The following is an 11,762-nucleotide window of genomic DNA, read 5'->3' as shown; positions in this document are numbered from 1 at the left end:
AGAGTGATATTTTATTTTTGAATTTTAAATTCCCCATCCAAAAGTCAATGGGGGAAAAATAAAATATAGATATATTATATAGTTTTAAAGAAGACATAATTTAAATGGAGCAATTTGATTGGTTTTGGTAGAGGTTGGGGTTTCTCGAATTTTGAAGGTTTTTATTTTCTTTTACCGTGAATTAATTTTTGGGGGGGCTTCTTCCGCCATTTTTTCTCTTCTTCTTCCCACTTGGGGGTGGGGGGGGGGGGGGATTCTCTGAAAAAATTTATTTGGGGCTATCTGCAATTTGTGATTTTGGAAGGTGCTTGCTTGTGGCTTGTCGTGGTTGGAAGATCTAGAGGAGCTTCTTTTTCAGCAGAGCAATTTCTTCACTCAAATTTCTCAGGTTGGGTCTGAAAACCCTAGCCTTGCTGAACACTTATGGTTTTCCTGTGCTTGCAAATGTTTTCATGGGTTGAGGAAATGTATGCATCTTATTGTATAATTTGTTGTTGCGAATGAAGACATTGGGGTTATAAGGGTTAATTTTTTTTCAGTATATGCTAGGGTAGTAAAAGGGTTGTATTCCATATTTTATCTCTAGAATTTGAATGTATAATTAAGGTTTGAATGTGTCTTCTTATTGTTTGAAAATTATTCATTTTGGAATTGTGCTTTTAGAAATATGGTGTTTAGCTTTCAGTTGAAATTGTCTTGGAAATTTATTTATTAAATCCCTCCATTAGATGAGAAGTCTTGGGTCTATGAATTTAAATCTTTTTTTTGTGTGTGTATGCCCTATCTTCTGCCATGTAATGGCATCAATAGCTGGTTGGGAGTCCAAATGCAACTGCCCCATGCCACGTTGTTGTTGTTTCCTGTTTATTTTATATTATTTTATTTATTTTATTATATTGCATTAGCAGCAAGGGAAGCAAGTTGGTTTATTATTTTGAAAGGGGGCGGATTTATCTTGTGGTTGTCGCTATGAACAACCCCCTCTCCTTACCTTTCACACCACCCTGTGTGGCGCTGATCATAGCCCAGCACCATGATATAAGTATCGTGGGTGTTGTACCATGATATGCATATCGTGGATATAGCTCCCACGATACCATATCATGGGTGCTTTACATTAAGACCCGCATAAGTGTGGTATGGTATATGAAAATAAATGCTACCCTCCTTGGTTTGTTTGACTCAGTCCAGCAGCAAAAAATTCGCTGCTAACACCCATTCAATGGGTATGCTAGCAGTTCACCACCCACATCCGATGGGTTGGCATTGAAGGCGGGGATATCAGAGGGTGTGTTCGCTCAGATTCATTTTAGTCAGGGAGGCATATTGGTCTGAAGTTGTATTTATATTTACAGCAGGGTATACTCGTTGCTTTTAGGCAACAAGATTTAACACCTTTGAATTCCTCCTTTCTCCAACTTGTTGTGAGTCACTTATGGTTTTATATATATTATTGATGTTGTAAGTGTAGTAGTATATTTGCTGAAGATATGTGTTTCATTAATAATATGTATGTGACATTTTTTTATTGGTGACAGTATGAGTTTCAGATTTGCTTTCTGAGACTCACTGCCGCTTATGTGACAAGAAGGTTGTGAATCTTGAGTTGTGGTCATTTGGTATTTTCATTTGGTTGTACCTGTGAATCAAGATGGTTTGAGCTAACATTTAGATGTGGGAATGTCAAGTACAACGTTGTTTAGGTGAAGCCACAAGTTATAGTGTGGGCTAAGTGTATTGTAACGCTGCCACGTCTCAATCTTCTTATCTTTCATTCGTGAATGTCATTTTTATGTCATGATTTATGTTGTGTTTGGTACTAGAGGTCGTCCTGCTACTGTTACGGTTTTAATTGGCTTTAATTTTTAGTTTGTTACTCTTATTGACGCAAGAATTATGGTTTTGAGTACCCTCATGATGATTCATGCCATGAGGATGAATTGTGCATACTGCTGATTTTGGGACAACAAGTGTGGAGATCTTGTTGGGCTATGTTGTTATCTATAACAGTTTTATGTTTTGGTTTATGCTTTTCTTTGGTCAAGAGGCTCACTCTTATGTTATGTTAACGTTTAACTTCTCATGAGCATATGTCTATGTGTGGGATGCTATGGTATGATGATTTATTTCAGATTTTACTTTTGATTAGAGCCTCTTGTGTTGGTTTATGGGTCCATGTAGAGGGAGTGAGATCCTCTATGATGATCGGGGGTCATGAGAGATGGGTTATCATGAGGTTCCTTGTAAGGATGCATGAATTCCAGTCCCCTTGGGCACATAGGAGTTTACCTGGCATTGTAATTAAGTGATAATTAAATAAATAATTTGGGTTGGGTAGTTAGATAATTAATAAAAGATAATAAATTGATGGTACCTCATGACTCAGTTCTAGGAAGGATGTTTTAGGATGAGCTTGAGAAGGCCATGGAGACGGCAATCCAATCTCCCTTGGTCTCTCAAAGGTTGAGATGGATCCACATGCCCTTAGGCTAGTGCCTTGTTTCTTGGTTAGACATGCGATGACACTCTCTTGTACATGTGTTCCCTTGTGTTGCATTCGCATTCATGTCTTGGTGTTGTGTTGGCCTCTGGGATTTATTTGGTTGTCAGTTTGCATCATTGATTGGTTCATGTGTGTGGAAGTCCTTCTTGGCGTTAGTCCTTTTGGTCTTAGCGTCAACCTAGTTTAGAGTGTGAGTTGGGACCTAGCGACATCTCCTAGCTCTGGGGGTGGTTCCTTGTAGGTTCCACATTGGTCGGGTGGTTGGATCTTTTGTCATTGGGGTTTTTCCCTCTCTGTTGATGGATCTCTTCTTGCATGGACTTGGATCTTTCTTCATGCCGGTTATGGATTCGTGGAGCTGATTTATGAATTAGATGCTTCATGCTTATGAGATGTTCTTATTATGTGATAGAATAGGGATGTTGGAGAAGAAGTGAGTTAAACTCATGATTGTACTCATTATGTAATGATAGCCATTATTGTATCCATGATTTCTCATTAAATGTAGATTTTCTATGGAAACTTTGTAAGGCAATATTATTATAGAATGAAGATGTAATCATTTCCTCTTGCATAGTGCACTTCATTGTTGGAAGCATTGTAACCTTGATTAGAACACAAACCTTGTAATTGAATTGCCACACCTATGTAAAGATGTAAATTGTGAATTGTAATGTAAGGAATCCATGATCAAGATTAGTTTAGATCAACATTGTGGACCTTTACATGGTATTAATATGTTAGTTAGAAAATGCATTGGTGTACATAATTATGATCATAATGCAATAAATGAAAAATTATCTATTTACTTTCTTTATGTTATGGTTTAAATAAAGGAAATGAAATGACAAATGGCAATGATGTACCCTCACGAGAATATTGATATAATGTAACATAGATGTTAGACTCTTGTTTTAGTACCTTAGATTTGAGTATTGACATTTGAACCAAGGATCTTATCAATTTATCAATAATAGAACAAGAAAACACAAGACACAATGATGAAAAAATAGCAATATGGGACCTAAATCAGCCATAAGGCTGAAAGTCATAGTGAAACCAAGAGGAATAATATCTTTAAGAACATGTATGGTCATGCACGCATTCTTTGAGATGGCTGAAAACTATAACAAAACTAGAAGATTGATAACCTTAACAACTTTATGGGATGCTTGTATTTATATGAAGGTTGCAATAAAATTAATAATATATGAACAATGTCATGCTGCACATAGTTACATAAGTAGGCTAGTGTGCATGTATTTGGTGGTAGAGTAGTTAGAGTAGCGATTAAGTGATGCATTATGAATAGGGACTGTGATATAGAAATAGTCATTATTATGGTAGTAGTTCATACGTGTCATGTTAGTGCATAAGCATGAAGGTTATAGGTTATACATTGAGTGAGATGCATTATTCTTATAGGCAATACGTATATTATGGTAGCTCCTCATTGCATGTCATGCACTAGAAGGAGTATGTGTATCAATGCATTAGCGTTGTCATAGTATGTAGATTGAGGTATGCATATGTGATTGGTTGGCTTGTAGGAATGTATGGTTCAGTTCCTAGATGAGCTAGTGATTATGGATGTGTATATCATACTTAGTATGTTGTTTTTAAGCTCTATGGTCGAAAGAATGTATTAGGTGAATAGAGGGCAGAGTATGTAGCATATTCTCAGGTGAAGATTCTATGTTAGATAGTACACTTAAGTGCACATATAGTGGTGTCCCTTAATAAGTTAGAATAATTAGGTGCATAGATGTGCATTGTTATGATGATGGTAATGTAAAGAATCGATCATGAATTGTAAGTGAATGTGAATTAAGTAGTGATGTCAATGCCCTAGGGAGATCATGAAACCACATAAACATGATTTCGTTTGATTTGGAACCATAGTGTAACAACCAACTCTTAAGCATTTAACTTTAAGATGAAACTAATAAACCAACTCTTAAGCACATTCCCTATCATAAGTAGATGGAACCTAGTTAGTAAAAAAACAAAAAAAAATATTCCACTCTTTTTAGCTAGTTGCTATGAGCTTCCCTAGGGTTTATTGGCGGGCACTACATAAAATGTCTTTTGGAGAAAAGACGCAGAGTTGAGATAATCAAGAATTCAATTTTAGAGAAATTATAGTTCAATATATATTGAGTTTGATGTTAATTTGACAATTCTAAATTATATTATATAATTAATCTAACTTGTGGTTTGAATTGATATTATGTAGGCATCTTCAAAGCCACAAAATACTTCAAAAATATCAGTTTTGAAGATCCACCACAAGTTTAGGATGTAATAGAGACCTGTAGTAGTTACTTGTAGACATTTTGGGATTCATACATAGCTATTTGGCACTTATATTTTATATAGATATTGAGCTAGCATATGACACATTTTGTAAAACCTTGTTTGAGTTGGTGTTTATGCCATTTTTGTATATAGACATACACAATTATTCTACAATTTGATATAAAAAAGTTGATATTCAATCTAATTTGTTCTTCATGTGCATACCTTCCTACTTTGAAACTTTAATTTTGGATGTATAATTACTTTAGAATGGTTAAGCTATGAACAATAGCATGTTATAGAATTTTAATGATATTACACTTATATAGAACTTATGAATAATAATTTGTAATCCATCTATATTTTAAGTGTTAAATTTGGTTGTCTTGGGAAACTTCACCAAATTTTATCATGATTTTTTTATGTTATCAATCATAACATGGATGCTTATTAATGACAAATAACAAGTAATTAGAATTAGATTCAATTTCATGTAAATTTTAACTTTGTTATCAAATAGATCAATTACTAAGCATATGACTAAAGAGGAATTCATTTTTATTCCCATTGTGCATTGCAAAAGTGAATGTGGGGTCCACATTCAAAACAGTGACACATGCCAGTAAAATGAATTCTTTCTACTTTCATGAAAGTATCCAAGCAAAATCATGATGCACTTGATCAATGTGATGCAAATTGACACCTAAATGCCACCACGACATATTAAATAAAAACCATATCATTACAAATCAACTATGATTTCCATGACTATCTCACTTAAGATTGTCCCAAGTTCATCAAGATTATCTTAAATATTTATCTAAACTATCTTACATTCATTAGGACTGACTTAGGTTCATTATGAATGACCTTGGTTCATTAGAGTTGTCCTTGATTTATTATGAATATCCTAGGTTTAGTAGGTTTGTCAAAAAGTTGTAAAAAGTTGCAAAAAGTTGCAAAAAGTTACAAAAAGTTGCAAAAAATTTTAAAAGTTTTAAAAACTATTGTAGACATAAACCACCAGTGTCAAAATGTCTAAGTAGGCGGGTTTATGCTACGCGTGCTCTTGTTTTTCTTCAAAACTCGCCCAAGTTTCAGGGTCACATTGTAGTAGTGTTATCTCTCAAGTGTTCTAAGTTCAAAAAAATGTAAAAAATTGGTAGGCTATTTCTCAAAATCCATGGAACATATGAATGATCTATTTGAACCTATAGGGTCATGTGAGACCCCTCGACAATAACCTATCTCAAATTTTCAAGATTTGGAACTTCATTTTCTTAGGGCAATAATTTTTTTATTGATGTAAAAATCATTAGATACATGCAATGAAAAGTTACTTGGTAGCCTAATTTTGTTTTGTTTGTCATGGGCACAAACCGTTAGTGAGAACACTTCCAAGTAGGTGGGTTTGTGCTAGGCATGCTCTTATTTTGTTTCCCAACTTGTCCAAACATTCAAGGTTATACCTTAGCAACCCTATCTCTCAAATGCCATAAGTTCAAAAAACTATTAACTTTGATAGGTCATTTCTCAGAATCCAAGGCATATACAAATGATCTATTTGAACCTATAGGGTCACATGATTCCCCTCTACTCTAACATGTCTCTAATTCTCAATACTTAGAGTCATTTTCTTAGGGTATCAAGTTTTTGTTGAAGCAAAAAAATTCAAATGCATGCAATGAAAAGTTTTAAGGTAGCCTAAGTTTTGTTATGTTCATTATGGGCATGAACCGCCCATTCCAACATGTCTAGGTACATGGGTTTATATTGGGCATGCTCCTATTTTTCTTCTCAACTTGCACGAACATTCAAAGCCATACCCTAGCAGCACTATCTCTCAAGTGCACTAAGTTTAAAAAATTGTCAAGCTTTGATGGTCTACTTCTCAAAATCTATAATACAAACAAATGATCTGCTTAAACCCACAAGGTCATGTGAGGCCCCTCTAAAACAACCTATCTAAGTTTTTCAAGACTCAGAGCCATTTTCTTAGGGAAAGAGTTTTTCTATTGATGCAAAAATCATCAAATGCATGCAATGAAAACATGCATGAAATAAAAGTTGACAAGAAACCACACTGTGAACATTACTCATTTAAACAATCATTTCTATATAAATAGTAGTCATCATCTCTAACACATAAAAATAGATATAACAAGTCCATTGATGACTTCAGAAGTTGCATTACACCACACTCCTACAAAATTTTGTTAGTATGTAAAATAGATCGAATACAACATAATATTTTATGATACATTGAAAACTCTACATGGTATTTACAACAAAAAGTATTACGAATTTTAAGAGATACACAATAAAATGGCTTACAAGATTCAAAATTCATTTGTGAGATTCATAAAATTGGATGTGTTTCACAAAAAAAATTATACAACATTATTTAGCTTGATTCCAAGAAATGTTTAGGATGCAGTGTGTGGTCTAGATTGTCAATTCTTATTTAAAATATCATTTATATTGGGTGATACACTAGAGTTAGAGTGCCAAAATTGTTAAATATCCTCTTTTATGTTTTTTTATTAGCTTATTATCAACACGTGGAAGCCTCCCAAAAAAATCCCATGTATCATTTCAATGAGGATCATCGATTCTTTCTCTTCTTGAAATTTTTATATCCAATGTTTTAAAATTTATGTTGAAATCAATACAAGTTTGTCTCATAAAATGAGTCTTCCTCAAATGATGGCTTACTAATGAGGTTGTGATCACTCTATTAACAACTCTCTTATATTTTTCCTTACTAGTCTTTCCAATATAATTGAGAGCATTAAAAATATTTTTGACAATAATAGATTTTTTTCTCTCTTTTTGTTCACATAAATCTCCAGTTTGGCTAGCTTTGTGTATCTTTAACAATTATACACAAGGTTGTCATTTCTTAGTCAATATCTTATTGCTAAAATATTTATTGAAAATTTGTGTAGCCCACAACTGAATGGTTTGTGTTGACCTCTTTCTTTCAAAATTTTCTATTATGTTCTCATCAATTGCAAGTAACCATTGTGGGGTTCTTTAAGATATTAGATTTGGAATTTGTCTTTCTTCCATAGAAAGGTATTCATTTCTCATGTAATTTGGTGATACATAATGTTCAATTGTTTCATAATTTTTAATGTTATCAATGTTTTCGTTTTGAATATTATCAGTTTTATTAACATTTTCTATATCAAATACAATGTTTTCATTTTCAATGTCGATATTTTCATATTCAATTTTATGTTCAACATTTTCGATATCAATATCAACATTTTCATTTTCAATTTTAATCTCATGTTCAATATTTTCATATTGAATTTCATCTTCACTTGAAATAACATTTATGGGTGGAGAAAATGCCTCACCTTGATCAATATTTGGCATACCTTGTTTTCTCTTCCTATGACATTCTCTATCTTTTTTTCCTCTATGCTTCAATTTGCTCTATTGTGAGTTTTCTCTTGCCTTTTAATTTACAATGATTATTGCTCCCCATTATACTACAAAAACATGCACAAAAATGATTGATAAAGTGAATTTTGTGTCAAAATGCTCACCAAAAGCTAACTTTTGTTTATATTAGATTATAAACTCATGTTTATTAACTGCATAAGGAATGTGGGGACCGTTGGAATGCTCAAAAATGCCTCATGTCCTTTTTGTATGGCTCATCAAACAAATATCAATTCGAAACAAATATATGTTCAATGTCACCAATATATATATTTATATATAATATGTATATATTATATTATGTACTATATATAATATAGTACATACTATATAATATATTACATATCATATAATTTATTGTATATTATATATTATATAATATATATAAAGTGAGGGGAGAGAGAGGGTGAGGAGAGAGAGAGAGAGAGAGAGAGAGAGAGAGGTGAGAAACAAGGATGGAGAAGTAGAGAGGTAGAGAGGGAGGGAGTGAGAGACCTATAGAGGGGGGAGAGAGCGTGGTAGGGAGAGACCTAGAGAGGGAAGAGAGAATGAGAGAGACAAAGGGTAACTAGGGGGTAGGGGAGAGGGGAATATCTACAAAGGGAGAGGGAGGGAGAGATGAAAGAGAGGGGGTATTAGAGGGGAAGAGAGAATGAGAGAGAGAGAGAGAGAGAGAGAGAGAGAGAGAGAGAGAGAGAGAGAGAGAGAGAGAGAGAGAGAGAGAGAGAGAGAGAGAGAGAGAGATAGTTGTGGGTAATTAGGGGGAACTATAAACAAAGGGAGAGGGAGGGAGAGATGAGAGAGAGGGGGTAATTAGAGGGGAAGAGAGAATGAGAGAGAGAGAGAGAGAGAGAGAGAGAGAGAGAGAGAGAGAGAGAGAGAGAGAGAGAGAGAGAGAGAGAGAGAGAGAGAGAGTTGTGGGTAATTAGGGGGAATTATAAACAAAGGGAGAGAGGGATAGATGGTGAGAAAGAGAGAATGGGAGGGAAATACCTAGAGAGGGAAGGGAGAATGAGATAGAGAGAGGGGTTAATTAGGAAGAAGAGGGAGAGGGAAGTATAAACAAAGGGAGACAGGAAAAGAGGTGAGAGAGAGAGAGAGAGAGGGGGGGGTAATTAGGGGGTAGGAGGATAGGGGGGAGAGAGGGAAGTATCAACAAAGGGAGAAAGGTAGAGATGGTGAGAGGGATGATGAGAGAGAGTGGGGGGGGGTAATTAGGGGAGAGGAGTAAAGTGGGGATATGAAAACATTTGTATAATCTTAAATTATAACTCTACACAATTTACACCACCTTTTGTGCTCCTACTTTAGTGTGTCCCATCTTGATTCTTATCTCTCTCCTAGGTCAATTTGTTGCCTTTTCACCTCAAATCTAATCATATGTCTGCACTGAGAACTGAACTTGTGCTTCAGGTTGTGTACCTTGATCTCCCACTACTTTACTCTATGTTTGGTGGACCACAACACCCTAGACATCTTGGTCCCAGAACCATATCGCCTGTGGCATCATGGTCCTCCTTAAATATGACCTAATTTAAAATGCGTTGGTGCACTTCCCTACCACAATGATTTTAGTTCTTGGTGTCTCAATTTGACCATTGGAGCTTGGTATAATTAGTAAATTACCTTGGAACCTTATATAATATTTTTTTTCTTATTCATTTTGATCGTACATCATCCACAATCCACCCATATTGTAAGAATTCATCATCAAGCATTCTCAGGCATTCAAGACAACATTTCATCCCACAATATCATTCACATCATGGAGCAAAAAAGATACATCAATCTTCATGAAAGATTGTGTGTTTTATTAGGGTACTCATTTTCATGTTATGTCAAGTCATATTAGCACATTAGCACTTGTGATCACATCTAAAGATCATTGTATCATCATCATTTATCAATTGCAATAGATTTGAGGTATTTACTTTAACATTTCCATTTAATAATTCAATTCAATTAGGGTTAATTCAAAACTTGGGATTTCACCTAAGGAAACCCCTATCAACAACACTACTTTCCTATCAATAATCTCTCTAATGGAGAGACAACATTGAAGAGAAAAATTGAACCATCTTCTTCTCATAAAGATACTTTAGAGAAAGTAGGGAAGGTAAACATGTTGGTATATCAATTTCTCTAGATCTCCCTTATTCTCCTAAAGCTTATCTTGATCATCAAAATATTTGTAGGAAATATGATCTTATGCATTTTATTCATGACCTATCTCCTAATATAACATTAAGAAAATGTGAAGCCTTAGATGATAAGGATCCTTTTTCCCAACCTAACAAAGAGGACATGAATAATGATGATATAAATGAGAATCTTCCTACAAAGGATATTCCTTCCTCATCTTTTCATCCATCTGGTCCTTCAACATGCCCTTACACAACAAATTTCAAAGAAATTCACAATGAAAGCCCTTCTCCTTCTCAATTAAAAACATCCCATGAGATTGCCTATGATATATGTTGACATTTTTTGTTATTTCTTGCCAGAATACATCTTTTAGAATATTCTAAAGGGCATAAGTCTTTAATGGATTTTTATAAATCATCTTTAACTTTGGGCTTTTATGATGTTTTAGGCACCAAAGGAGGGAAAAAATGTATTTTGTCAATGTCAGTAGATTTCCACAATCCATTAGTCTAAATATGTGTATGCTTCTGGATTCGATTGTGTGAGTTTTTTTGCACCAATGTTTCAGATCACACTCTATGATCCATCATCAGGATGATTGTGTATTTTGTCTTTTATTTTCCTTAATTAGAAAAATCTTCCCACATTGTAAACTAGGGATTTCTCTTGGATGAAGAAGTCTTCACATCTAGCATGAGAAAAACAAGTACTTGCTCCATTTGTTCACCACACTATCGATTTATTGGGAAAACTATGACCACGTTGCAGGTTGAAGAGGAATCATAGCGCAAATAACATCTTGCTAGTCCAAATTCGACCACATTTTAAGATGGTAGAGGATATTTCACCACATTTCAGAAGTTTAGAACAAGTTTTGGTTTGTAGTTTGGTGTTGGAGAGGTTTCAGGGACTCATCAAAATAGGTGGACAAGTATGTGAAATAAGATTTCATTTTCCTATATATCATCATGCATGTCTTCCCAGTGTCATATGCATGAAGAGGAGTTGTAGATGCTTATTTCTAAGAGCCTTGTTTATGTATTTATTAAAGTTATATATGTCATGAGTTAGTTTTGAATGTGAAAAAAAAATGAAGATAATTCATTGAAGATGATAAAACTAAATAGAGAAAATCAACCCTTTGCTTCTTCTGGAGTTGTGTTCTTTGATCCTCATGGAAAAGGGAAAACATAATTCATTATTTGATTTGCCTCTAAATACTAATTATTATTTTGTAAATAAGGCAATTTTTGAGTTTCATGATAAAGACATGGCATCTTGAATACTACAGGGAAGAAAATTCCAATATTTATATTAGCATCAATTCTTTGGAGGAAATAAAATAAGTAGTTGTGGAAAAAAC

The 11,762-nt window shown here is 34.2% G+C and overlaps 1 protein-coding gene across 2 annotated transcripts in view; it reads left to right on the top strand.

Annotated features, from left to right (window-relative positions):
• The first annotated feature begins 246 nt into the window (after nucleotides 1-246).
• Nucleotides 247-11,762, top strand: part of LOC131060183 (F-box protein 7) — a 336,958-nt gene continuing 325,442 nt past the window's right edge. The window contains exons 1-2 of one of the 2 annotated variants that reach the window (XM_057993325.2): nucleotides 247-388; nucleotides 11,168-11,330. In XM_057993325.2, the coding sequence (XP_057849308.2) occupies nucleotides 11,229-11,330 (102 nt within the window). In that variant the 5' untranslated portion in view covers nucleotides 247-388; nucleotides 11,168-11,228. The remainder of the gene's footprint in view (nucleotides 389-11,167; nucleotides 11,331-11,762) is intronic. The other variant, XM_057993326.2, reaches the window with a different exon arrangement.

The sequence above is a fragment of the Cryptomeria japonica genome, chromosome 7 (genome assembly GCF_030272615.1).
Source record: "Cryptomeria japonica chromosome 7, Sugi_1.0, whole genome shotgun sequence".
Classification (NCBI taxonomy): Eukaryota; Viridiplantae; Streptophyta; class Pinopsida; order Cupressales; family Cupressaceae; genus Cryptomeria; species Cryptomeria japonica.
This window is presented reverse-complemented; position numbering and strand designations above follow the sequence as displayed.